Here is a 27,729-nt window from a genome sequence, read left to right as displayed (position 1 = left end):
AAGATCAGTTCCTACAGAAATTAGACCTGTTTCTTGAACTGACCTCATTGTTTCAAACATGCATTACTCAACATAATGTTTCATATCAACCCCATGTTCATTGGGCCATGGTTAGTCTTCTTTAATTATGTTTTCTACTAATAATGCATTGACCACTCTTAAATGGCCCAAACTAAGACAAGAACTTTGACGATTACTGACCTTTGTCTGCAGGTTCCTTAAAACAGCCATAGAGCAAGTGCTCATGGCAGAATCAGTGCAGGAAGTGACTGTTCTGAGGATTACAAGGAAGAGCAGAAGACAAAATGTGAGACTTTCTATCCATTAGTTTTTTCATTCTACCTTCCATTTACTCTGTCAGATGGTATTTATTGATTTATGTTAATATTTGCTTATTTTCCCCTTAATAAAATAAATATTGAACTTACAATTGACCCAGTTGACCTGCGAATTGACCTAAAAAATCACATAGCCATTGATAACTAATAATCAGTGTTACTGCTCTATCAATGGCTCTATGATTCTTAGCCAGAGAGTTAAAACCGATGGCCCATTTATTATCCATTCCAAATTAATTAATAGTATTTCTTTCCTTGCCACATATGTTAACAATTAGAATATGCCTCTCTCTCTCTTCATGTTTAATCATTTAAATCTTTGTTTGATTCTTTCATTAATTCATTTATATTAATACAATCATAATCAATGAACTGTAAAATTGGAAGCAAATAGCCCTCAATATCACTAACATCTATCTAAAGGATTTTTTTCAACAGAGGAATAGATTAGATTTCTATTATATTGAACCTCAGAGTTCCAGGCACTTAGTACTCACCATCCATGACTCACACGCCACCAGCTGTCATCACCGGCTCAAGCTTGGACCTCGTTTTCTTAATTCATGTCTACGTGTTTTTATTGATTAACTTATCAGTTCACTAACAATAAAATAATTACCTTAGAGCCACAAAAACTTGAGAGTAAAATCCTTAAATAGCTCTAATATCTGTCTCTGTCAATACTACTCACAGCAATACATCTCTTTCATTAATTAAATTCAATGTTTTATATATATGCATTAATCAACATAATGCTTTATATTAATCCTATTTTTACGAATGGGCCAAAGCTTACCTTCAATGATTATATTTAACACTTCTACTTCTTAATAATACTACGAATATCTTTTTTAAAAAACACTGAAACCAAGAACGTTGACTGTCACTCACATTGGTCTCCATACACCATGTAACACATAGATGCAATCATGGATCTTCCCATTAAGAAAGAATGATAAAATCAGCCAGAGTGTGTTTATTTTGAGGAGTACAGAGCACAAGAGATGATCAGAAAAGATTAAGACATTATCTGCGTTACTCTTTGCATTCTATCTTCCACTGATTCAGTCATATAGGTTATTCGGGATAACATCTATTTTATTTACTCTACACAGCCAGACAGTATCAGCCACGCGACTGACACAACACATAAACATTCATTATTATTTATCACTGTCTATAACATCCCTAACTAAAGAAATAACAACCTCATACCACTTATTTCCTAATGGTATTGGTGTTTTCAATATATATCATAGGTTTTCTTCTCACTCTATTGCCCAGGTTGAAGTGCAGTGGTGTGATCTCAGCTCACCACCACCTCCATCTTCCGGGTTCATGCGATTCTCCTGCCTCAGCCTCCCAAGTAGCTGGGATCACAGGCATATGCCACCACGCCCAGCTAATTTTGTATTTTTAGTAGAGACGGGGTTTTACCATGTTGCCCAGGCTGGTCTCAAACTCCCGACCTCAGGTGATCCACCCACTTTGGCCTCCCAAAGTGATGGGATTACGGGTGTGAGCCACTACGCCTGACCATATCGTAGTTTTTCTTGCCTCACAAATTGTTTTTATAGTTGGACAATGCTTAGTCCCATCCAACATAATTTATTTGTATATTTGTTTAGTGGTTGCTTCATTGATTGAATTATAATAATAGATTGAAAATTCGTGCTCACAAACAGCAAAAACAAGACCCCTGCATATTTCTGACATCTGTCTATATGATCACTTCCAAAAGAGGGAAAAAACTGTATTTCTTTTCTGATGGACCTCAGAGTTCCAGATAGGTATTCACTGACTAAGATCCACCCAATACCGGTAGTCATGATTGATCCAGGATTAGCTCTGATGCTCTTCATTCTTTGTTACTTTATTTATTACTTCATTAATTCACCACTAATAACTTTTAAACACTATCACTCACAAAACCCCAAGAGGAGCCTTGATATCTCTAATTTGTATATACAGTCAGCCTCACAATACCACATCCCCTCATTACTACCTTTCATAATAACACAGGACTTGCTTTTCATACAAGCATCCCTCAGTGTAACATTCCCTATCCATTCCATATTTATCCCTAGGCTACTCATGGCCTTATTGGATTATATTTCATATTTTTTGTTTATGCACTATAAACCTTTAAACCAAACACCCAAGATGGGATAAGAACTTTGACTATTACTCACATTGGTGTCCAGCTTCTAGCACAGAGATAGCTCTTAACCAGTGAAAACCAGCTTCTGTGCTTCCATTCTGAGTACAGAGCAGAAGAGATGACAACAAAACTGAGACCTTCTCTCCACTGATCCTTGCTTTTCAAATATACCTCAAATTAATTAATGTGTAAACATTTATACTCATTTGCATGTTCATTAATTTGAGGTATATTTCATTTTTTTTTTATGAATAACTGGCCGGATGTGGTGGCTCATGCCTGTAATCCCAGCACGTTGGGAGGCAAAGGCAGGTGGATCACTTGAGGTCAGATGTTCAAGACCAGCCTGAGCAACATGGTGAACCCCCATCTCTACTAAAAATACAAAAACTAGCCAGGCGTGGTGGCGCATGCCTGCAATCCCAGCTATTAGGGAGGCTGAGGCACAAGAATTGCTTGAACCCATGAGGCGGAGGTTGCAGTGAGCTGAGATCGTGCCATTGCACTCTACCCTAGGTGACAGAGTGAGACTTCATCTCAAAAAAAATAAAAATAAAAAAAATAAATAAATAACTCTGGACTTGTCCCTGACCCAGAACTTGAATATGGTCAATAATTTATACTGTCTATCTCATTCAAAGAGGTAACAGGTATGCAAGACTTATCTTTAGTAGTCACCAATTTCAGTATGTATTAATAGTGTTTGTTGTCTTTCCACATATTTTTATAATTGGACAATGCTTAACCTTATTCATCTTTTTTTTTTTTGACACAGAATCATGCTCTATTGCCCACGCTGCAGTGACGTGATCTTAGCTCACTGCAACCTCCCAGGTTCAAGCAGATTTTTGAATCCTGGGTTCAAGAGATCCATGTGTCTCAGCCACCCAAGTAGCTCAGATTAGAGGCACAGGCCAGGCTAATTTTTGTATTTTTAGTAGAGATGGAGTTTCATCATGTTGGCCAGGCTGGTCTTGAACTCCTGTCCTCAAGAGATCTACCTGCGTTGGCTTCCCAAAGTGCTAAGATTACAGGTGTAAGCCACCACACCCAGCCCTTATTCATCTTTATTTATATATTTATTAATTGATTCTCTCATTGATCCAATTATAAATATAAAATAAAAATTCATAAACATGAAAACCAAACACATATACATTCTGTTTTTTGCCATCTGTCTGTAGGTTCACTTGAAATAGGGAATAGACTAGGTATCTTTTGAGATGGACCTCAGAGTTCCAGACACGTATTCATTGTCTATGACTCATACGCCACCAGCAGTCATCATCGATCCAGGACTGGCCCTTCTTTTCTCTGTTATTTTCTACATTGTCTGTTGATTAATTCATTAATTTACTAATAATAACTTTAAACCTTATGACTCACAGAACCCCAAAAAGATATCCCTAATCATTCTGACATTAATATATGTTTCATGAATTATCCTGTTTTTCGTATGTGAATTATCAATATAATACTTCTTTTGACTCCAATATCCCTCACTAGATAAAATTCACCATCTTTGGTTATATTACATATTTATTTACAGTACATTGAGTCCTCTTACATAAACTACCCAAAGAAATACAAGAAATCTGACTGTCACTCACATTGGTACACATGCTCCTTCCTAAGCATGGTGCAAATAGAACACGTGCCCATGAAGAAGTCCTCAAATCAGAATAAGTACGTCCATTCTAAGTACAGAGCAAAGAAGATAATAACAAAAGAGAGGCATTTTAACTATCAATCCTGGTTTTTCACCTATCACTAGTTAGTCATCTATGCTATCATTATTTGGAGTAAACTTATTTCATTTTCTTTTTAAAAAATGAACAATTTCTAACTTACAATTAACCAAGAATTTGAACATTGTCTATAATTATCCTGTCCATATCACCATAGCCAAAGAGGTGAAAGACATGTACATTTACTTCTCTCCAGACTTTACTATTTTCAATACATATTAATAGTGTTCCTTGCCTCACCAAATATTTTTTACAATTGGACAATGATTAACCTTACTCATCTTTATTTATATATTTGTTTATTGGTTTTTATATTGGCCAATTATAAAAATGGAATTAAAACATGTAAACACAAAGACCAAAACCAAACTCATATTCCTGATGCCTGTCTAAAGGATTATATCAAACACAGAAAATGAGCTAGATTTCTTCTGTGATGGACCTCAGAGTTCTAGACACGTATTCATCGCATATGACTCATACGCCACCAGCAGTCATCATCGATCCAAGATTGCTCATCTCTTTCTCCATTCATTTCTACCTTGTTTATTGATTGATTTTGTTAATTCACTACTAGCAATTTTAAGTCTTAATGGTTCAAAAAAATCCCGAGAATAATTTTAATATTCCTAATTTGTATACTGAATCATTTCAACATTGATATACCTCTTAATTAACTATCCTCAGGTTTTTATATATGCATTATCAATACAATGCTTCATATCATCTCCGTATCTTTCACTGGGATGTGGACATCTTTGATAATGTCACACAATTTTTATAATACAATGAGTCCTCTTAAAAGGGCAGCAGAAGGAAATCAAAAATGTTGACTATTACTCACATTAGTCTGCCTGAGCCTAACCGTGATGCAAGCGCCTCAAGTGGTCAGGGAAGAACTTTTCAAGGTGCACAATTCATCCATTCTGCAGAGCACAAAGCACAGAGGAGTTCAGAGCATACAATGGGACATTCTCGCTCATGATTCATCTTCATCTAATGAGTCATTTAGGCAATCATTGTTTGAAGTGTATTTCATTTTCTCTTCAGAAAATTAGCAGTTTTGAACTTGCCACTGACCCATACCTTAAACATTATCTATAGTTTATACTGTCTACACTATCACTCGCCAAAGAGGTCACAGGCATGCATCACTCATTTTTCCTTGGCTATCACTGTTTCAGTACATATTAACCGTGCTTGCTGTCTTGCCAAATATTTTTATAATTGGACAATACTTAACCTTATTCATCTTTATGTATTCAAATATTTGCTTATTGATTCTCTCACTAGTCCAATTATAAAATAAAATATAACTGCATAAAACACAAAGACCAAAAACACACTGAGTCTGTATTTCTGACATCTACCTATAGAATCATGTGAAACAGAAGAAACTGACTTTGTGATGGACTTCAAGAGTTCCAGACACGTATTCATCGTATGACTCAGACGACACCAGTAGTCACCACTGAACCAGGATTCTTCCTATTTTTCTCTATTCATTTTTACTTTGTCTAATAATTAACTCATTAATTCACTGATAATAACTTTAAAATCTTTGGTTTTTAAAAGCCCAAGAGCTTTGATATTCCTAACCCCTACATAGAATCATAGTGTTGATATATATTTTCATTAATTGTTCTCCATTTTTCATATATGCTTTTTCAATATAGTACTTCATATCACTCCTATAACTGGGAAAGAGTTGGCCATCTTTGATTATAGTCCTATAATATATTGGAATATATTACAGACTATAGTTCTAAAATATGTTGGAATATATTATATATGCATTATATTCCTATACTATATTGGAATATATTATATATAATATATTCCTATATTATATTCCTATAATGTATTATATCTTTTACAATGTATTATATCTTCTTATAATGTATTTTATAATACATTATAGTATAGAAATATATATAATATATTCCTGCAATATATTTTTATAATATATTATACCTTTTTATAATACACTGAATCATCTTAAACCACTCAAACAAAGACAAGAGCTTTGACCATTACTTACATTGGTCTGTATGCTCCTTCCTAAGCATGGTGCAAACAGAGCACGTGACCTTGGAGGCATCTTTAAATCTTCACAAGTATGTCCATTCTGATGAGTGCAGAGCAGAGAAAATAATAACAAACATGTGATTTTCTCATTGTTGATCTTTCCTTTTCACCTATCTTTAGTTAAACATTTAGGCAATCATTATTTGAAGTATGAACAACTTTGAACTTGCCACTAACCCAGAACATGAAAACGGCATATTAATTTATACTGTCTCTTCATTATTGGCCAAAAAGGTTAGGTATGTTAGATTTCTTTTTGGCTTTCATCAATTTAAATACATATTAAATACGCCTCACCACACATTTTTATAGTTGGACAATGCTTAGCTTATTTATTTTATTTATTCACATGTTTTATTCTTTCATTGAACCAATTATACAATAAAAACTCATAAACAAAAAAAATTCATTCTATATTCTTGCCATCTGTCTAGAGTTACTTGAGGGAAACTGACTTCTGTGATGGACCTCAGAGTTCCAGACACATATTCATCGTATGTGACTCATACTCCACCAGTACTCATCATCGATCCAGGGTTGACCCTCTTTCTCTCCATTCATTTCTATGTTGTCTTTAGATTCATTCATTAATTCACTGGTAATAATTTTACACTCTGTGATTCACGAAACCCTAAGAACAGACTTGATATTCCTTATCTTTACACAGAATCATTCTAACATAGATATATCTGTTTCATTAATTCTTCTCCGTTTTTCATATATGCATTATCAATAAATATTTCAGATACCTCTCATAAATACCATTGGGACATAGTTGACCATCATTGACTATATAATACACTTTTTCATGATACATTGAGTCCTCTTTAGCAAACCACACAAACCGACACAGGAATTTTGACTATTACTAACATTGGTCTGCATGCATCTTCCCAAGCATGGTGTACAAACAGGGCACGTGATCATGGAGGAATCCTTAACATAGCACAAGTTGTTCACTCTGAGGAATACAGACCAGAGAAGAGAGTAACAAAATTAAGACACTTTCAATATTGATATTTGCTTTTCAGCTATCATTAATTAGCCATTCATGCAATCATTATTTGGAGTATATTTAATTCATTTTCTGAAAATAAAATGAATAATTTTGAAACTGTCGCTGATGCAGAAGTTGAACATTACCTATATTTTATTCTGTCTATACCATCATTAGCCAAAGAAGCCACAGGAATGTACCGTTTATTTCTCTGTGGATGTCACTGTTTCATATACATTAATCATGTTTCTTACCTTGTCCCTAATTTTTATAATTGGACAATGCTTGAATTTATTCATCTTGATTTGCATTTGTTTATTAATTCTCATATGGATCAATTGTAAAAGTAGAATCAAAACATGTAAACACGAATACCAAAAACATATACATTCTATACTCCTGACAGCTGTCTGTAAAATAATTTCAAACATACAGAACAGGCTAGATTTTGTTTGCAACGGACCTCAGAGTTCTAGACACGTATTCATCGCAAAAGACTCATACGCCACCAGTAGTCATCATCGATCCGGAACTGATCTTCTATTTTTGGATTCATTTCTGCCTTGTCTATTGACTAATTTGTTAATTCACTAATCATAATTTTAAGCCCTATGATTTACAAAACCACAAGAATAGCCATGATAATCCTAATATGTAGGAATATTTATTTCATCAATTATCTTCAGTTTCTCTTGTATGCATCTTCAATATAATCCTCACATCATGCCCATGTTTATTTAAATACAGTTGCTCATCTTTGATTATAGTATACACCTTTTTATAATATATTGAACCCTCTGGAAGAAACCACCCAAAGCAAGCTGAGGACTTCCACTATTCCTTACCTAGGTCTCCAGGCTCCATCCCAAAAACGGTGCAAGTAGAGCACATGGCCTTGAAGGAATCCCTCAATCAGCAAAGTGCAATCATTCCAGGGAATACAGAGCAGAGAAGAAGATAACTTTTGTTATCCTCTATTTCCATATTATCCTATTATCTATCCTATCCTCTATTTTTATACTATCCTATTTTAAATATAAAAAATATATTTATTATCAAATATTAAATATATTTGATATTATCCTATTATCCTATTTTGATATTGTCACTACCGACCCTTTCTTATCACCTATCATTAGTCAGTCATTTCGGCAGTCATTATTTGCAGTATATTATTTTATCTAAAGAAATGCATAATTCTGAAATTGCCATTGACCCAGAAATTGAATGTTTTCTATAATTTGTACTGTCTATACCATCATTAGCCACAGAGGTCACCAGAAGATGCCATTTATATCTCTGTGGACTTCACTGTGTCAAAAGATATCAAGAGTGCTTCTGGCCAGATGCTGTGGTTCATGCCTGTAATCCCAACACTTTGGGAGGCTGAGGTGGGCGGATCACTTGAGGTCAGGGATTCAAGACAATCCGATATTTTGATAATATCGAGTCCTCTCAAACCATTCAAACCATTCAAGCCAAGATGAGAATGTTTATTACTACTCACATTGGTCTGTAGGCTCCCAACCATGATAAAAACAGAGCACGTGACCATGGAGGAATTCTCAAATCATAACAAGTGCATCATTCTGAAAGGATAGAAAGCAGAAAAGATAAAAAAATTCTCAACATTGATCCCTGATTTTCACCTGTTATTAGTCACTTTGGCAATCATTATTTGGAGTATATTTGTTTTATTTATTTTCTCTTAATAAAATGAAAATCTTCAAAATTACCACTGACTCAGAATATGAACATTGTCTATAATTTATACTATCTGTATCATATACCATTCATTTCTTTTTAGACTTCACTGATTTTAATACATGTTAATAGCATTTCTAACCTTACCACAAATTTTTATAATTGGGCAGTGTTTCAATCATTTTATATTTACTATATATTTGTTTCCTGATTATCACATTGATCCAATTATAAAAATAGAAGAAAGGTACATAATCACATAGAAAAAACAAACATTCTATATTTTTAAAATCTGTCTATAACAACATTCGAAACCGAGAATAAGCCAGATTTTATTTGTGACGGACCTCAGAGTTCCAGACACGCATTCATCACGTATGACTCATACGCCACCGGTAGTCATCATCGATCCAGAATGTGTCCTATTTTTCCCTGTGCACTTTTACCTTGTCTAATGATTAATTCATTAATTCGCTAATAATAATTTTAAAACCTTTGGTTCACAAACGCCTCAGAACAGCATTAATATTAATATTCTTTATCTACATATAGAATCATTCTCGCACTGATAAATGTTTCATTAATTACTCTCAGGTTTTCAAATACATATTGTTAATATAATGCTTCATATCACTACTATTTCTATCACTGGGCTGCAGCTGGCCATTTTTGATTATAGTGCAGACTTTTTAATAATACATCAAGTCCTCCTAACTAAACCACCCAAACTAAGACCAGAACTTGATTACTCACATTGGTCTGCCTGCTCCCAATCAAGAGGCAGACACACCACGTCACCAGGGAGGAATCCTTCCGTCGGCACAGGCCATCTATTCTGAGGAATACAGAGCAGAGACAGTAACAAAACTGAGACTTTCTCATTAATGATCCTTGCTTTTCACCTTGCCTTTAATCTGTCCTTTAGGCATTCATTAGGTGGACTAATATTTATTTCATTTTCTCCTAAGAAAAAGAACAATTTGATCTTGCAAGTGAATAAGAATTTGAACATTATCTATAATTTATTCTGTCTATATTATTATAAGCCAAAGAGGTAACAGGTATGTACAATATCTCTTTGGACTTCACCAATTTCAATATACATTAATAGTATTTCCTGCCTCAACACGTATTTTTATAGTTGTACAATGCTCCCCTATTTTATCTTTATTTATATGTTTATTGATTCTTGCATTAGAATGAAAATGAAACCAAAACAACTTCATTCTATATTCCTGACATCAGTCTATAGAATCACGTAAAACAGAGCGAATGGACTAGATATCTTTTGTGGTGGACCTCAGAGTTCCAGACACGTATTCATCACATATGACTCATACGCCACCGGTGGTCATCATTGATCCAGGATTGGCCCTCCTTTTCTCCATTCAGTTTTACATTGTCTGTTGGTTGCCTCATTAATTTACTAATAATAATTTCAAAGCCTATGATTCGAAAAACTCCAAGAACAGCCTTGATATTTCTGATCTGTATCCAGAATCATTCTAACATTGATATTATCTGTTTCATTAATTATCCTCAGTTTTTCATACATCCATTATCAATATAATACTTCATGTCACTGCCATGTCTACCATCAGGATAACATTAACCATCTTTGACTATATTTCACACTTTTTAATAATACATTGATTACTCTTAAACAAACCACCCAAACCACAATAAGGACTCTGACCATTACTCACATTGGTCTGCAGGTTCCTTCCTAAGCACGGTGCAAACAGAGCATGTGACCCTAGAGGAATTCTCAAGACAGAACAACGATGTCCATTCTGAGTAGTACAGTGCAGAGAAGATGATAACAAATTTGAGACATTATCACCATTGATCCTTGCTTTTTGCATTTCTTTAGTCATTTAGGCTACCATTATTTAGAGTACAGTATATTTATTTCACTTTCTCTTAAGAAGATGAACAATTCTGAATTTGCCACTGACCCAGAATACAAACACTGTCTATAATCATCCTCTCTATATCATTAGCCAAAGAGGTGACAGACATGTAACATTTATTTCTCTTTGAACTTCGCTATTTCCAATACATATTAATAGTATTTGTCTCACCATCTATTTTTATAATTGTGCAACACTTCACCCAATATATCTTTTTTTTTTTTTTTTTTTTTTTTGAGACGGAGTCTCGCTCTGTCGCCCAGGCTGGAGTGCAGTGGCCGGATCTCAGTTCACTGCAAGCTCCGCCTCCCGGGTTTTCGCCATTCTCCTGCCTCAGCCTCCCGAGAAGCTGGGACTACAGGCGCCCACCACCTCGCCCGGCTAGTTTTTTGTATTTTTTTTTTTTTTTAGTAGAGACGGGGTTTCACTGTGTTAGCCAGGATGGTCTCGATCTCCTGACCTTGTGATCCGCCCGTCTCGGCCTCCCAAAGTGCTGGGATTACAGGCTTGAGCCACCACACCCGGCCAATATATCTTTATTTTTATATTTGTTTGTTGATTCTCACATTAACTCAATAATAAAAATAGAATGAAAATGTATGAGTACAAAGACCAAAAACAAACCCACTCTATGCTCGTGATACCCATCTAAAGGATTGTATCAAACATAGAAAATGGGCTAGATTTCTTTTGTGACACACCTCAGAGTTCCAGAGACATATTCATTGTAGATGACTCATACACCACCAGTAGTCATCATCAACCCACAGGATAGGTGCTCTTTCTCTCCACTCACTTCTGATTACTTACTAATGATTTATTAATCCACTGACCATACATTTTAAAATCGTGGTTCATGAAATCTCAATAAGAGCTTAGAGATTCCTAATCCCTACAATGAATCCTTCTAATAAGGATACGGCTGTTTCATTCACTATCCTCAGTTTTTCGTAGATGCATTATCAATATAACGCTTCACATGAGTCCCCTATTTATTGCTAGAATACCACTCGTCATCTTTGATTATAGTATACACTTTTTTAGTAATTCATTGAATATTTTGAAATAACTATGCAAACCAAGAGAAGAATTTTAATGATTACTCACATTGGTCTCTGTGCTACTAACAAATAGATGCAATCATAGAACAAAGATGCAAGGAGGAATGTTTCAATCGGCTCAAGCGCACTCATTCTGATGAAAACAAAGCAGAGTCGATATTTTAAAAAACAGACACCTCATCCTCTATAATTCTTGCTGTCTGCATTTCTTTTACTTGATCATTCAGGTACTTAATAATTTTCCATGAAGTATATGTTTTTTCTCTTAACAAAAGGGACAACCTCGAACTTAGAGGAACTGGTTCAGAATAATAAAATTGATTCTTACTATTATTAGTGTCTATATGATTTTAAGCCAAAGAAAGAGGGAACATCTTTGATCCAATATTTTCTTAATGGATGTTAGTTTTCTCTACTTGTATTAATAATATTGATTGCCTCACTACATACTTTTATAGCTGAACAGTGCTGCACTCTCTTCAATTTTATCTGTTTACTTATATTTGTTTAATGGTCCTATCATTAATTCTTTAATATTAATAAATCTAAATCTATGAATCTAAAATAAGAACATGGTCCTTATGTATGCCAAACATCTGTCTATAGGATTATTCCAAACAGAAAGAATAAATACGTTTCGTGTTGATGCTCAGAGTTCCACACACATATTACTCATCGTTTATGACTCCTGCACCACTATCTGTAATCATTGTTCTGTGTGTACTCATTGGCCAACTTTTTCTTCATTCACTCTTACATTTGCAGAGACTGAATCACTAATTCACTGAAAATCAGTGAGTCAGAAAAATGCAAAAATAAAATGCTAGAATAGTGCTAACAGCTATCAATACAACCATTTCCCATATACATTCCATCTTTTTCATTTAATGATGTCAGTATTAGGGATTAATCAACATCATATTTTACATTATACTTGTTATTAACTATTTGATTAATACTTTTTAATAATACCATGAATACTCACAAACAAATGAAACCAAGACAAGAACACTGACTGACTATATTCACATTGATCTCTTTTTGAACGGAGTTAACATGAGAAACTTGATTGTTGCAGAGTGCTCAAATCAGCTAACTGCATCTGCATGGAAGGGTGCTAGGTGGAGATGATGATAAAAAGATTGAGACATTCTGTCCGTTGAGCTATAATTTCTTTCTTTCATTCACTTAGTCGTTTAGGTATTTATTAATTTATGGTAATATTTATTTATTTTTCTTCTTATGAACTTCAAACTTGTAATTGACTTGGGGCAATAACTGGCTATGACTTATCAGTAATTATTACTATTGTCTCTATCATCTTTAGTCAGAAATATTATACACCTGCTCCATTTATTATCCATTCCAATGTACATTAACAGTATTTTCCTTACTGCATATTTCAGCAATGAACAAGGCTTTGTCCTTTTCATTTTTATTTGTTTTATTTTATTTGTACATTTATTTGTTTATTCTGCCATTGCTACTTTTACAATATTTTTAAACCTCTCGCACACAAGACTAATCACAAACTCCTTGTACATTTCAGGTATCCGTCTATTATATCACTTTATAATATATGGGAATGGACTAGATTCTATTTGTGTTGGACCTCAAAGTTTCAGATATGTACTATTCTTCATATACAACCAGCATATACAATCACGTAAGCCACCAGTTGTCATCGATGGTCCAGGATTGGCCTTCTTTCTCTTCATTCATACCTACACTTGTTTATTGAGTAATTCATTAATAAAGACATACATATAAACCACAAAAAATAAGCTCTTCAATATCACTCACATTCATCTATACTATCACAAAGAGCCTAAATCCCTTTCTTTAAATGAATTCAGTTTTTCACATAGCATTAATCAACGTAATACTGCATATCAACCTGAAATAAAACATTAGCATGATTGACATTCTTTGAATCACTCAAACCAACGGAATTTTTACCACTGCTGATGCTGGTCTCTATGCTCCTAACACATAGATACAAACACAGAGTTCGTGAGCGTGGAAGAACATACAAATCAGAGCACAGGAGATGATTACATATTCTCTTCATTGAGCCACAGACACCTCCATCCCTTTATATAGTCATTCAGGCATTTTATAAATTTATATCAATATTTATTTTTCTCTTAATAAATCAAACACGAAATACACAAGTGAATCATCAAAATTCTCACTTTCAGTTATCACTGTTAGTCTAAGACAAAATACACTTGTTCCAATTTATATTAATACTATTTTTCCCTCCTGTATATTTTAACAATGAGCACGCTTTACCACCTTGATGTTTATTCATTATGTATTTGTTTATCTACTCTATCAGTGATTCCTTATAATTTTTAAGAATGCATGAACACAGCCGGGCGTGGCGGCTTATGCCTGTAATCCCAGCACTTTGGGAGGTTGAGGAGGGCGGATCACGAGGTCAGGAATTCAAGCCAGCCTGGGCAAGATGGTGAAACCCCCTCTGTACTGAAAATACAAAAATTAGCCAGGCGTGGTGGCGGGTGCCTGTAATCCCAGCTACTCGAGAGGCGGAGGCAGAGAATTGCTTGAACCTGGGAGGCAGAGCTTGCAGTAAGCCGAGATCGCACTGCTGCACTCCAGCCTGAGCAACAGAGAGAGACTCCATCTCAAAAAAAAGAATGCATGAACACAAAGATTCTTGTATGTCACTGACACCAACTTACTGGACCTTGTAAAGAGAGGAAATGAATGCATACTCCCAATGGTCTGCGTGCTCCTAACACACAGAACCAACCATAGTGCACATGCCACAGAAGAGTGCTTAAATCAGATGGAGTGAAGCCATTCTGAGGAGTGTAAACAGAACAGATGATCTAAAAATTCAGACATTCCTCCAATGATCCTTGCCTTTCACCTTTCCTTTATCACTTAAATCATCATTATTTGGAATATATTTATTTCATATTCTCTTGAAACAAATGACTCTGAACTTGCCACTAACAAAAACACTTCTTATACCTTTGAGTCGTATACCACCAGTCATCATCATTGGTCCAGGTATGGCCCATCTTTTCTTCATTTGTTTCTACATTGTTTATTGATTAATTCAGTAATTTACTAATAATGTGTTTAAAGTGCCATAATGCACAAAACCTGAAAAAAGCCTTGATGTCCCTAATATGTGTATAGAATCATTCTCAGGTCAATGTACCTCCTTTACTAAATATCCTCAGTTTTCTTAAATGAATTAATTGAATTAATTCATCAATAGACTGCTCCACATCAATTTCACATTTGTCACTGGGCTGCAGTTGGCCTTCTTTAATATACTGTATAATTTTTAATGCTGTAGTAACTATCCTTAAAAAAAGTACTCAAGCCAAGAACATTGACTATTACTTACAGTGGACTCCAAGCTCCTAACACACAGATGCAACTGTACAGCCTGTGGGCATGAAGGGGTGCTTGAGACAACTCAAGTGAGCCCATTCTGAGGTGCACAAAGTAGGACTGTTGATTAAAAATTTGAGACGTTATGGCCATGGTTCCCTGCTTTGTGTCCACCGTTCAGCCGGTAATTAAGGCAAACATTCCTTGGGAGGATATTACATTTTCTCTAAAAACGAACAACTTCAGATTTGCCACAGACTCAGAGCATGAACATTGCCTACAATTTAAACTGTCTGTGTATCATTAGCCAAAGAGGTAAAAGTCACATACCATTAATTTCTCATTGAATTTCATGATTTCAATGTATAGTAATAATACTTCTTGCCTTCCCACATATTTCTATATTTGGATAATGCCTCATCTATTTTATCTCGATTTACTTATACTTTTGTTCATTGATGCTTTTATTGATCTGATTATAATAATAGAATGAAAGTGCATGGAAAAAAACATCACTTTTCTTTTGTGTTGGACCTCAGAGTTCCACACACATATCATTCATTATCCAAGACTCATATGCTGGCAAGTTTCATCATTGATCCAGGAAGGGCCCACTTTTACTCAATTCATTTCTAAGTTATTTATTGATTTAATAATTATAATTTTAAAACTCTGATTCACAAAAATTCAAGAGATTTATATCCCTAACATGTACTTAAAATCATTCTCACTTCAATATCTCTTAATGTTAATAATAATTGTAGTATTTCATGTACACATTAAAAAATATAATACCTCATATTAATCCCATGCTTATTACTAAGCTACAGCTCACCTTCTTTGATTATATTTCACACTTTTTAATAATATAGTGACTGCCCATAAACAAACCATGCAAAACAAGACAAGAACTTTAGCTATTACTCACATTGTTCTCTAGGCTCCTAATGCAGACATGCAACCCAAAAGCTTGTGACCAAGGAGGAATTCTCAAGTCAGCTTGAGTGGGTCCATTCCGAGAAATACAAATCAGAGAAAATGGCAAAAAAACACAAAAGACATTCTCTGCATAGCATGAAGACCAAAACCAAGATCCTTGTATAGTCGCGACAACTGGCTACAGCATCACTTCAACCAGAGTAAATGAATTACATCCTTTCACATTGGATCTCAGAGTTCTAGACGCGTATTCATCGTATATGACTCATACGCCACCAGTAGTCATCATTGATCTAGGATTGGCCCTTTTACTCTATTGTCACCTACATTTGTTTATTGATTAATTCATTATATCATACAATTATAGTGTTACTACTCACAAAAACTCAAGAAGAGTCCTTATATCCCTAATTTCTATATAGAATTATTCTAACATCAACATAACAGTTTCATTAATTATCCTATTTTTAATACATGCATTAATGGATATAATATTTCATATATCTCATATTTATTACTGAGTTATAATTGCATTCATTATATTTCATGCTTTTTAATAATATAGTGAATAATCTTAAGATAAAAGAAATATTGAAACCAAGAAAAGAATGTCAGTCATTACTCACTTTAATCTCTGTGTTCTTAATATACAGAGGCAACCACAGAGCTCGTAGCCATGGAAGAGTGCTTAAATCACCTGAGTGTGTTCATTCTAAGGGTATGAAGCAGAGCAAATGATAACAAAATTAAGACCTTATCTCCATTGATTCTTGATTCCTACTTTCTGCATTTCATTTACTAGGTCATGTAGTTATTTATTTGTTCACTATGTGTGTGTGTGTGTGCGCGTGTGTGTGTATATATATATTTATTTATCTTATGCAAAGGAATACTTCCATCACGGGACTAACCCAGAACAATAAAATCAACTCTTATCAATTTCTATATGATTCTTACCACAAGTGGTAATATCTTTTATCCATTTATTTGCAAATGAATGTCAGTGCTTTAAATTTTGATTAATAACATTTCTTGCCTCCACACATATGTTCATATTGGACAATGTTTGACCCTCTTGTTCGTTATACATTAATTTATATTAGTTTAATGAATCTATCATTGATCCATTGATAATAATAAATATCAATCTATGGAATCAATACATGGATATTATCTATATATTCCTGACATTTCTCTGTAACTCAATTTCAACAGACAGAACAGACTAATTATGTGTTGTGTTGGACCTCAGAGTTTCAGACACATGTAATTCATCGTCCATAACTCCAATGCCACCATTTGTCATCATTGGTCCATGATTGGGTCTCCTCTCCTTCATGTGTTCCTATATTTTTATCAATTAAATGATCATATTAATGACATTAATAAAAACAAATACATGGTTCATGCAAAGCCAACAACAAGGACTTTGAATATCTATAACATCTACAGAGTCACTTTCAACATAGACTAGATCTCTTTCATTTATTGACCTCAATGTTGCACATGATAAATTAAACAACATACTGTTTCAGGTCATACTCATCACAGAGCTGTGGTTAACTGTGTATTAATTTAAGACTTTTTAATTTTTTGATTGACAGATAAAATTGTATGTATTTATCATGCACAACATGATGTTCTGAAGTATATATACATTATGGAATAACTTAGATATGGAATCTATCTAACTGACATATGTATTACATCTCATAGTTATCATTTTGTGGTGAGAATACTTAACAGCTACTCTCTAGCATTTTTCAAGAATATGACGTATAACATTAACTACAATCACCATGTTGTATAATATTTCTCTTGAGCGTATCTCTCCTCTCTAACTGAATAATTTAATACATTTTATAATAATGCCAAGAATATCCTCAAACAAATTGTTGAAACCAAGATAAGAACTTTGACTGTAATTCACCTTGGTCTCTTTCCAAACACAGAGGCAACACAACAATCTTGAGCCCAACAGAATGGTTGAAACAGCTTGCTGCATCCATTCTGAAGAGTAGAAAGCACAGAAAAACATTGAGATGTTCTCTCCATTAATCCACGTTGTTTGCCATTTGTTAGCACTGCCTTTTAGGCTTTTACTAATTTATGCTAATATTTATATATTTTTCACATAATAAACTTCAAAACTTGCAACTGACAGCAAGAACTGTGTCATCCTTAGTTCAAGACATAATATCCTTGATCAACTTATTACTCATTCCATTTCTATTAATATTCATTTTCCTTACTCTGAAGTTTAGTAATAAACAATGCTTCACCCTCTTCATCTCTATTAATTTATACATTTGTTTATTTATTCTGTCCTTGATTCATTTACAATAATATTTTTAAAATTCATGAACAAAAATATCAACAACAACATCCTCATAGATTCTGACATCTGTGCATAAGATCCCTTCGAAATGGGGAATGGATTAGATGCCATTTGTGTTGGACCTCAGAGTTCCAGATACATGGTATTCATTATGCATGACTCACACCAGTTGTCATCATTGGTCCAGGATCTCTTTGATTTCACACTAATACAAATTTATCCATTGATTAATTCATTAATAATAAATACACATCAGTCAGAAAACACAAGAATAGTATTCATAAAGATTCCTAACATTCATCTATAGATTCATTTCCACAGACTAAATCTCTTCATACTATCTTCCATGGTAATGATCTTCTTTGGTCCATATATTGACCAATCACTATAATACGTCTATCAATCTGATAGTAAAATTGGCATGTTTGGGCCTCTTTGGTTATATTTGGCACATTTTAATAACATAGGAAATATCTTTTTTAAAAAGCTACACCAACAAAGACAGGAACATTGACTATTACTCATATTGGCCTTCATACTCCAAAACGAGATGCAACCAACATGCTGGTGAGCAGGGATGAGAGATTGAATCACCTCTAAAGCATCTATTCTGAGGAGTACAGAGCAAAACAGATGATTAAAAAATGAGAAAATCCTGCATTGATCCTTGCTTATCATCTTCCATTTAGTCATTAATTCAGGCAATCATTACTTGGAGTATATTTATTTCCTTTTCTCTTAAAATGAACAATTTTGAACTTGCCACTGACCCAGAACAAAAACATTACCTAATTAATACTGTCCATATCATCCTTTGCCAAAATAAACCATTATGCACCATTTACTTCTCTTTGGATTTTGGTGTTTTCTACACATATTAACAAAATTCCTTGCCTCACTACAAATTTTTATAATTAGACGTTTCCCCCATTTTACCTTGATTCATTTATATATTTGTTTACTGATTCTTTCATTGACCCAGTCATAATAATAACATAAGAAAGAATGAACAAAAAGACCCAATTTCTTTTGTGAAGGACCTCAGAGTTCCAGACACATAATTCATCATGTATGACTCATACACCACCAGTGGTCATCATCGATCCAGGATTGGGCCTCCTTTTCTCCATTCATTTCTATGTTGTCTGTTGACTTAATCATTAGTTCACTAACAATAAATCAAAACCCTATGATTCACAAAACCCCAAGAACAGCCTTGATATTCTTAATCTGTACATATTATCATCTCATCTCCATGTATCTCCTGCTTTAATTATCCTCAGCTTTTCACACATGTATTAATCAATATAATGCTTCATATGTGTCATTTGTAACAGCGGGCCTTATGTGACTATATTTGATACTTTTTAGTAATGCAGTGAATACCTTAAACCACCTAAACCACACCAAGAACTTTGACTATTACTCACATTGATCTCTAAGCTCTAACACAGAGATGCAACCATAAGGCTGGTGGCCACGGAAGAATGCATAAATCACCTCGAGATTATCACTCTGAGGAGTACAAAAAAAAAGAAGATGTTTTTTTTAAATTAGATATTCCTCCACTGATCCTTGCTTATTGAGGTGTTTTGTATGTTGGACCTCAGAGTTCTACACACGTATTATTCATCACCCAACACTCATACGCCGGCAATTGTCATCATTGGTCCAGGAAGGCCCACTTTCTCTTCATTCTTTACAACATTGTTTATTGATTAATTCATAAATTCACCGATAATATTTTTTAAAGCTGATGATTCACAAACCTCCAACAAAAGCATACCTATTTGTTAGGTATCCATCATTATTCACAAATCAGTATTTAAATTTTATTATTTATCCTCAGTTTTTCATATATGTATTAATCAGTATAATGATTCATGTTAATCCCAAATCATGATGTTTACATTAGGCCTTTTGTGATTATATTTCACACTTTTTAAAATATAGTGAACATCCTTAAACAAACCACCCAAGCCATGACAAAAATTTTGACTCTTACTCACATTGGTCTCCAAGCTCTTAATAGAGATTCAATCATACAGTCATAACCATGGAAGAATTCTTAAATCAGCTCAGATGGGTCCAGTGTGAGAAATACAGGACAGAACAGATGATTTTAAAACGAAGAAGGAGGACAGACATCTGGGACTTTCTCTCCACTGATCCTTGCTTTTCACCTTCAGTCAGTCATTTCAGTAATCACACATTTCGAGTATTTTTTTCTCTTAAGAGAATGAACAAATTCAAAATCGCCATCTGTCCAGAACATGAACAGTGTCTGTAACTTATACCATCTACACCATTCTGAGCTAAGGAGGTAAAAGTCATGTAAAATTATTTCAAATTAGAGTTCAGTGTTTTCATAATATATTAGTAGTGTTTCTTTGCTCACTACATATTTTTAATTTGAACAATACTTCATTAATTTACTTATTGATTGGTTATTTCATTGATCCAATTATAATACTAGAATGAAAATATATGAACCCAAAGATCAAGTGCAAGATCCTTGGATATTCTCAACATGGGCCTAGAGGATGCCTTATATGAAGAATATAGACTATATGTCTTTTGTGTTGGACATCAAAGTCCAGACATGTCTAACTCATTGTATATGGCTCACGCCATCATTGGTCTCAATTTTCATATATTTCTACTTTTGTTTTGAATAAATCATTAATCAACTTATAAGAGTAAAGTAAGAACATGATTCACAAAAACCTATGAACATGATGCCAGACATACCAAGCGTCTGTCTACAGAATCCTTTCCACATTAGACAATGTCACTTTCATTCATTCACCTCTATGTGGCACATTATTGATTAATAAACATACTGTTCTATATTATGTTAACCATTGGGCCATGGTTAACTTTATAATAATTTAAAATTTTTAATAATACTATGAATACTTTTAGTCAAGTACCCAAAGGAAGACCAAAATTTTGGCTATTACTCACGTTAGTTTCTTTCCAAACACAACAGCAATACAGCTTTCCATCAAGCAGAATGCTTAAGCCCACTTGATGCATTCATTCTGATCCATCTTCATACAAAGCAGAGAAGATGATAAAAGATTGAGAATTTCTCTCCACTGACTGATATATTCCACTATTCGTTTGTGCTATCTTTTTGGTTTTTAAAAATTTATGGGGCCAGGCACAGTGGCTCACGCCTATAATCCCAGCACTCTGGGAGGCTGAGGTGGGTGGATCATCTGAGGTCAGGAGCTCAAGATCAGCCTGGCCAACATGGTGAAACCCCATCTGTACTAAAAATACAAAAATTAGCCAGGCGTGGTGGCGGGCGCCTGTAATCCCAGCTACCTGGGAATCTGAGACAGGGGAATCACTTGAACCTAGCAGGCTGAGGGTGCAGCGAGCCAAAATTGTGCCACTGCAGACCAACCTGGGTGACAAGAGCCAAACTCTGTCTCAAAGTAATAATAATAATAATAATAATAATAATAATTTATAGAAATATTTGCTTATTTTTCTCTCAATAAAATGAACTTCAAATGTGTAACTGACTGAGAGTAATAACTATTATTCATCACAGTTGATGTCATCTTTAGTCCAAGACATAATAAATTCCATCCATATATTATCCATTCTAACTTACACCAATAGTCCATTTTCTTTATTACATATTTTAGCAATAAACAACGCTTCACTCTCTTCATTTCTATTCGTTTATACATTCATTTATTTATCCTGCCCTTGATTCTTTTAAAATAGTATTTTTTAAATACTAACACAAAAATCCCGAAAAAGATCCTTGCATATCCTGATACCTGTCCATTGGATCCCTTCACAAAGGATGAATGGACTAGATCCCATTTGTGTTGGACCTCAGAGTTCTAGAAACATGGTATTCATGTGCATAACTCATACGCCACCAGTGGTCATCATTGGTCCAGATCAGCCCTCTTTCTCTATTCCCATCTAAATTTATTTACTGATTAATATATTAACAAAGAAATACACAGAAATCTGAAAAGAAAAATAAGAATTAGATTCTGAATATCCCTAACATCCATCTGTATAATCCTTTCCACAGAGACCAAATTTCTTTCATTAACTGAGCTGCATTACTCAGTATAATGCTTCATATCAATCTGATATTTAACATGGACAGACTTCCCTTATTTGATTATATTTAAAACTCTAAAATAATGCAGCAAATACCATTCTAAAAGCTGCTGGATTTGGTATAACAACATTAATTACTACTCACATTGGTCTGTATGCTCCTAACACACAGAGGCAACCACAGAGATCATGACCATAGAAGAGTGCTTGAATCAACTCAAGTGCTTTCATTCTGAGGATCACAGAGCAGAGCAGATGATTTTAAAAGGTTGTAACATTCTTTCCACTGGTCCTTCAATTCCTCTTTTCAGGTATTCAGTCATACATAATTAGTAATTTGTAATAATGTTTATTTTTCTCCTATGTAGGCTAACAATGTCAATCTTGCCACTGACCCAGAAAATGAACACAGATATTTACCTATTACTGTCTACATCATACTTAGCCAAAGATTTAACAATCATGTACCATTTATTTCTCTTTGAAGTTCAGAGTTTCCAGTATATATTAATATTATTTCTTGCCACATCATCTATTTTTATAATTGGACAATGCTTCACACGAGTCATCTTTATTTAGTTATATATTTGTTCATTGATTCTTTTATTGATCCAATTATAATAACAGAGTGAAAATACATGAGCGGAAAAAACTGGCTTTCTTTTGTGTTGGACCTCAGAGTTCCAGACATGTATTATTCATCATCCAAGACTCATATGCCGGTATTTATCATCATTGGTCCAGGAAGGGCCCACTTTCTCTTCATTCAGTTAGACATTATTCGTTGATTAATTCAGTAATTCATGTGTAATAATTATAAAAATTTATGGTTCCCATAATTCAAGTCTATAATTGACATTCATTATATATATATACATATTATCTGACTTTTTAAAATTTTCAGTGACACAGTAAATATCCTTAAACAAACCACCCAAACAACACAAGATCGTGGCTATTACTCACACTGGAATCTTTCATAGCACGACAGCAACACAAGTCTTGATCAGGGCTAAATTCATAATCAGCTCAGTGCATCCATTCTGAAGAGTGCAAAGCAGAGAAGACAATCAAAATATTGAGACATTCTTTCCATCAATCCATACACTTCACCATTCATTTACATTGTCACTTTGGCTTTTATTAATTAACGGTAATAGTTATTAATAAAATAGACTTCAAGGCTGCAACTAATTGAAAGTAATAACTATAACCTATCACAATCTATGTTATTTTTGGTCCAAGACATAATATCTTTCATCCATGCCTATATTATCCATTCCAGTTTAAATTAAAATACATTTTTCTTAGTACATATTTTAGTAATAAACAATGCTTCACCTCATCTTCTTCATTTACACACTGATTTATTCATCCTGCCTTTGATTCTTTTACAATGATATTTTTTAAATTCATGAGCACAAAGATCATGAAGAAGATCCTTGTATATCCTGTATCCTGACATCTGTTTATAAGGGGGAATGGACAAGATCCCATTGTATTGGACCTCAGAGTTCCCAACACATGATATTCACTGTGCATGACTCACACACCACCAGTCGCCATCACTGGTCCAGGATCAGCCCTCTTTCTCTATTACCATCTTAATTTGTTTGTTGACTAATTCACTAACAAGGAAATACACATAAGTCTTCAAAAAGAGAATAAGATTCCTGAATATTCCTAGCATTCATTCATATAATCATTTCCACAAAGACCATATTTCTTTCATTAACTGAGCTCAATGTTTCACATATGCATTAATTAACCTAAAGTTTTTAATCTAATTTTAATTATTGCATATTTCACCTTCTTTTATTGTGTTTAATACTTTTTAATAATATAGCAAATAACATTTTTAAATGGTCAAAACAAGAAGGAGCTTGACTATTACTCACATTGGTCTTCATGCTCCTAACATAGATGCAGCTGTAGAGCTTGTAACCATGGAATCGGCTGGCAAACATCCATCCTGAGGCCACAATGCAGAGCACATCACAAACAGATTAAACAGTCCTCCTTGATCTGTGTTTATCATCTTCCCTTTAGGAAGATATTTGAGAAATCATTATCTGAAGGATACTTATTTCATTTTCTCTTAAGAAAATGAACACCTTGTGCAACTTTCCTTGACCCTGAGGTTGACCATTATCTATAAATACCATCTGTATCATCCTTAGTCAAAGAAGTTACAGTGGTGTAACATTTATTTCTCTTGGGACTTCAGTGCTTTAATATAATATTTTAATATATTATTATATTTAATGTATATTAAATATTGCATTTATTATGCATTAATATTAGATATTTATTTAATATATTAAAGCTTTAATATAATGCTTTAATATAAAAATAATAGTACATCTTGCCTCACCATTTATTTTATAATTGGACAATACTTCATCCCCTTCATATATGTACATGTATATGTATAAATTAGTTCATTGATCCAATTATAATAATACAATGAAGTGAACAAATCCAAAGACCAAAAGCAAACACATTGCATATTCATAGGATCATCTGAATCAAAAGGAATGGGCCAGATTTCTTTTGTGATGGACCTCAGAGTTCCAGATATGTATTCATCATATATAACTCATACACCACCAGTAGTCATCACTGACTCAGGGTCAATCTTTTTTTGCTATTCATTTCTACCTTGTCTATTGATTAAGTCATTCATTCACTAATAATACTTTCAAGGCCCATGATTCACAAAACTCAGTAACACTCTTGATACTCCACATCAGTATACAGAATCACTCAAACACTGGTGTGTTTCATTAACTATCCTGTTTTATGTATATGCATCATCAATATAATACTTCATGTCACTCCTGTGTCGCTGGAATAACATTGGCCATCTTTGACTGTATTTCACGTTTTTAAATAATACGTTGATTACTCTTAAACAAACCACCCAAACCAAGGTAAGGACTTTGACTATTATTCACATTGGTCTGCACGCTGCTTCCTAAGCATGGTGCAAACAGAGTACATGACCTTGGAGGCATCCTCAAATTAGAACAAGGACATCCATTCTGATGAGTACAGAGAAGATGATAACAAATTTGAGACATTGTCACCATTGATTCTTGCTTTTCACCTATAATTAGTCATTTATGCAATCATTATTTGGATTTCATATTAATTTCATTGTCTGTTAAGAAAATTTCATTTCATTAATCGTAGTAATTTCATTTTCTGTTAAGAAAATTAACAAATTCGATCTTGCTACTGGCCAAGAATTTGAACACTGTCTATAATTATACTGGCTATATCATCATTGGCCAAAGAGGTGACAGGCATGTCCCATTTATTTCTCTTTGGACTCCATGTTTTCCATGTTTTCAATACATATGAAATGTTTCTTGCCTCACTACAGATTTTAATAATTGGGCAATGATTAACATTATTCATCTTTTTATGTAATATATGGAAATTATATATATATATAGGTTCTCACATTGAGCAACTATAAAAACACAATGAAAATAAGTAAAAACAAAGACCAAAAACAAATAAATTCTGTATCTCTGACATCTATATACATAGGATCATTTCAAACTACAGAAGGAGCTCAGTTTCTTTTGTGATGGACCTCAGAGTTCCAGACACGTATTCATCATGTAAGACTCATACGCCACCAGCAGTCATCATCGATCCAGGACTGATCATCTCCTTTTCCACTCATTTCTATCTTGTCTACTGACTGACTTGTTAACTCACTAATAAGTCCCTATGATTAAAAAAAAAAAAAACAAGAATAACCTGGATATTCCATATATGTATGTAGAATCATTCTAACATTGATATAATTGTCCTCAGTTTTTCATCTATGCATTATCAATATAATACTTTACATAACTCTCATATCTATCTTTGGGATAACATTGGCCATCTTTGTATCATAAACTTTTTTTTTTTTTTTTTTTGAAACGGAGTCTCACTCTGTTGCCCAGGCTGGAGTGCAATAATGCAATCTCAGCTCACTGCAACCTCCTCCTCCCGGGTTCAAGTGATTCTCCTCCCTCAGCCTCCTGAGTAGCTGGAATTACCGGCCACCATACCCAGCTGATTTTTGTATTTTTAGTAGAGGCGGGGTTTCACCATGTTGGCCAAGCTGATCTCAAACTCCTGACCTCAGGTGATTCACCCGCCTCGGCCTCCCAAAGTGCTTGGATTACAGGTGTGAGTCACCACGCTCAGCCTATTACAAACTTTTTTATAATACCTGACATACTCTTCAACAAACCACCAAGACAAGAACTTTGATCATTAATCACCTGGGTCCGCATGCTCCTTCCTAAGCATGGTGCAAACAGAGGACCATGGAAGAATTCTTAAAACAGTACAATTAGGTTCATTCTGAGGAGTACAGAGCAGAGAAGATGAGACATGATCACCAAGATGAGACATCACAAATTTGAGACATTATCACCATTGATCTTTGCCTTTCACCTTTCATTTAGTTGGTCATTTAGGCAGTAATTATCTGGGTATATTTATTTCATTTTCTCTTAAGAAAATGAACAATTTTGAACTTGCCACTAATCAAAAAATTGAACATTGTCTATAATTATACTATCTATGTCATCATTGGCCAAAGAGGTGACAGGCATGTGCCATTTATTTCTCTTTGGACTTCACTGTTTTCAATACATATTAATAATATATCCTGCCATACCTGAACAATGCTTCATCTACCTTATCTTTATTTATATATTTGTTTATTGATTCTCACATTGATCCAATTATAAAAATAGAATGAAATTATCACAAAGAAAAACATTTCTGAAACATTTATGTAGCATAATTTGAAAGAGAGTATGGGCCATGTATCTTCCCCAACAGACCTCAGAGTTTCAAACACGTATTCACTATATAAGACTCATATGCCACATAAGATTCATACGCCACTAGTGGTCATCACATCATTGATCCAGGACTTGTTCTCTTTTTCTCC

At 34.0% G+C, this 27,729-nt stretch overlaps 1 protein-coding gene, 22 non-coding genes and 2 pseudogenes across 39 annotated transcripts in view; all 25 read right to left on the bottom strand.

Moving 5' to 3' along the window:
* Positions 1-27,729, bottom strand: part of LOC102123842 (uncharacterized) — a 124,792-nt gene that overhangs the window by 20,821 nt on the left and 76,242 nt on the right. For 16 of the 17 annotated variants that reach the window (XR_012416130.1, XR_012416123.1, XR_012416127.1 and 13 more), the window contains 11 exons: positions 27,050-27,131; positions 24,659-24,732; positions 20,672-23,803; positions 10,743-20,177; positions 9,790-9,871; positions 8,178-8,921; positions 7,209-7,296; positions 6,289-6,375; positions 5,092-5,173; positions 4,110-4,196; positions 202-2,597 (listed from right to left, as the gene is read on the bottom strand). Coding sequence is in view for 1 of the 17 variants with exons in the window: in XM_073998234.1 (XP_073854335.1) it covers positions 23,738-23,803; positions 24,659-24,732; positions 27,050-27,131 (222 nt within the window). In the remaining 16 variants the exon portion in view is untranslated. The remainder of the gene's footprint in view (positions 1-201; positions 2,598-4,109; positions 4,197-5,091; positions 5,174-6,288; positions 6,376-7,208; positions 7,297-8,177; positions 8,922-9,789; positions 9,872-10,742; positions 20,178-20,671; positions 23,804-24,658; positions 24,733-27,049; positions 27,132-27,729) is intronic. The other variant, XM_073998234.1, reaches the window with a different exon arrangement.
* On the bottom strand, positions 802-876 carry LOC123574947 (small nucleolar RNA SNORD113/SNORD114 family). Its single transcript, XR_006700129.1, has one exon. It is a non-coding gene; the product is annotated as a small nucleolar RNA SNORD113/SNORD114 family (small nucleolar RNA).
* On the bottom strand, positions 2,106-2,177 carry LOC123574959 (small nucleolar RNA SNORD113/SNORD114 family). Its single transcript, XR_006700138.2, has one exon. It is a non-coding gene; the product is annotated as a small nucleolar RNA SNORD113/SNORD114 family (small nucleolar RNA).
* On the bottom strand, positions 3,723-3,794 carry LOC123574934 (small nucleolar RNA SNORD113/SNORD114 family). The gene has a single exon (XR_006700116.1). It is a non-coding gene; the product is annotated as a small nucleolar RNA SNORD113/SNORD114 family (small nucleolar RNA).
* LOC123574938 (small nucleolar RNA SNORD113/SNORD114 family) lies at positions 4,684-4,755 on the bottom strand. The gene has a single exon (XR_006700120.1). It is a non-coding gene; the product is annotated as a small nucleolar RNA SNORD113/SNORD114 family (small nucleolar RNA).
* LOC123574969 (small nucleolar RNA SNORD113/SNORD114 family) lies at positions 5,656-5,726 on the bottom strand. The gene has a single exon (XR_006700144.1). It is a non-coding gene; the product is annotated as a small nucleolar RNA SNORD113/SNORD114 family (small nucleolar RNA).
* On the bottom strand, positions 6,798-6,869 carry LOC123574942 (small nucleolar RNA SNORD113/SNORD114 family). Its single transcript, XR_006700123.1, has one exon. It is a non-coding gene; the product is annotated as a small nucleolar RNA SNORD113/SNORD114 family (small nucleolar RNA).
* On the bottom strand, positions 7,790-7,861 carry LOC123574948 (small nucleolar RNA SNORD113/SNORD114 family). The gene has a single exon (XR_006700130.1). It is a non-coding gene; the product is annotated as a small nucleolar RNA SNORD113/SNORD114 family (small nucleolar RNA).
* On the bottom strand, positions 9,378-9,449 carry LOC123574937 (small nucleolar RNA SNORD113/SNORD114 family). The gene has a single exon (XR_006700119.1). It is a non-coding gene; the product is annotated as a small nucleolar RNA SNORD113/SNORD114 family (small nucleolar RNA).
* On the bottom strand, positions 10,330-10,401 carry LOC123574935 (small nucleolar RNA SNORD113/SNORD114 family). Its single transcript, XR_006700117.2, has one exon. It is a non-coding gene; the product is annotated as a small nucleolar RNA SNORD113/SNORD114 family (small nucleolar RNA).
* LOC123574954 (small nucleolar RNA SNORD113/SNORD114 family) lies at positions 11,645-11,716 on the bottom strand. The gene has a single exon (XR_006700135.1). It is a non-coding gene; the product is annotated as a small nucleolar RNA SNORD113/SNORD114 family (small nucleolar RNA).
* LOC123574970 (small nucleolar RNA SNORD113/SNORD114 family) lies at positions 12,653-12,727 on the bottom strand. The gene has a single exon (XR_006700145.1). It is a non-coding gene; the product is annotated as a small nucleolar RNA SNORD113/SNORD114 family (small nucleolar RNA).
* LOC123574962 (small nucleolar RNA SNORD113/SNORD114 family) lies at positions 13,617-13,705 on the bottom strand (annotated as a pseudogene).
* LOC123574952 (small nucleolar RNA SNORD113/SNORD114 family) lies at positions 15,914-15,988 on the bottom strand. Its single transcript, XR_006700133.1, has one exon. It is a non-coding gene; the product is annotated as a small nucleolar RNA SNORD113/SNORD114 family (small nucleolar RNA).
* Positions 16,549-16,620, bottom strand: LOC123574940 (small nucleolar RNA SNORD113/SNORD114 family). The gene has a single exon (XR_006700121.1). It is a non-coding gene; the product is annotated as a small nucleolar RNA SNORD113/SNORD114 family (small nucleolar RNA).
* Positions 17,566-17,640, bottom strand: LOC123574941 (small nucleolar RNA SNORD113/SNORD114 family). The gene has a single exon (XR_006700122.1). It is a non-coding gene; the product is annotated as a small nucleolar RNA SNORD113/SNORD114 family (small nucleolar RNA).
* Positions 18,779-18,848, bottom strand: LOC123574945 (small nucleolar RNA SNORD113/SNORD114 family). Its single transcript, XR_006700127.1, has one exon. It is a non-coding gene; the product is annotated as a small nucleolar RNA SNORD113/SNORD114 family (small nucleolar RNA).
* Positions 19,697-19,769, bottom strand: LOC123574936 (small nucleolar RNA SNORD113/SNORD114 family). Its single transcript, XR_006700118.1, has one exon. It is a non-coding gene; the product is annotated as a small nucleolar RNA SNORD113/SNORD114 family (small nucleolar RNA).
* LOC123574951 (small nucleolar RNA SNORD113/SNORD114 family) lies at positions 20,262-20,336 on the bottom strand. The gene has a single exon (XR_006700132.2). It is a non-coding gene; the product is annotated as a small nucleolar RNA SNORD113/SNORD114 family (small nucleolar RNA).
* On the bottom strand, positions 22,514-22,587 carry LOC123566806 (small nucleolar RNA SNORD113/SNORD114 family). Its single transcript, XR_006700124.1, has one exon. It is a non-coding gene; the product is annotated as a small nucleolar RNA SNORD113/SNORD114 family (small nucleolar RNA).
* LOC123574943 (small nucleolar RNA SNORD113/SNORD114 family) lies at positions 23,429-23,503 on the bottom strand. Its single transcript, XR_006700125.1, has one exon. It is a non-coding gene; the product is annotated as a small nucleolar RNA SNORD113/SNORD114 family (small nucleolar RNA).
* LOC123574950 (small nucleolar RNA SNORD113/SNORD114 family) lies at positions 24,262-24,336 on the bottom strand. The gene has a single exon (XR_006700131.1). It is a non-coding gene; the product is annotated as a small nucleolar RNA SNORD113/SNORD114 family (small nucleolar RNA).
* Positions 25,319-25,390, bottom strand: LOC123574944 (small nucleolar RNA SNORD113/SNORD114 family). The gene has a single exon (XR_006700126.1). It is a non-coding gene; the product is annotated as a small nucleolar RNA SNORD113/SNORD114 family (small nucleolar RNA).
* On the bottom strand, positions 26,359-26,430 carry LOC123574931 (small nucleolar RNA SNORD113/SNORD114 family). Its single transcript, XR_006700113.1, has one exon. It is a non-coding gene; the product is annotated as a small nucleolar RNA SNORD113/SNORD114 family (small nucleolar RNA).
* LOC123574968 (small nucleolar RNA SNORD113/SNORD114 family) lies at positions 27,614-27,708 on the bottom strand (annotated as a pseudogene).

Source organism: Macaca fascicularis, chromosome 7, assembly GCF_037993035.2.
Source record: "Macaca fascicularis isolate 582-1 chromosome 7, T2T-MFA8v1.1".
Lineage (NCBI taxonomy): Eukaryota > Metazoa > Chordata > Mammalia > Primates > Cercopithecidae > Macaca > Macaca fascicularis.
The sequence above is the reverse complement of the archived record's forward strand: the minus strand, read 5'-3'. Positions and strand labels throughout refer to the sequence as shown.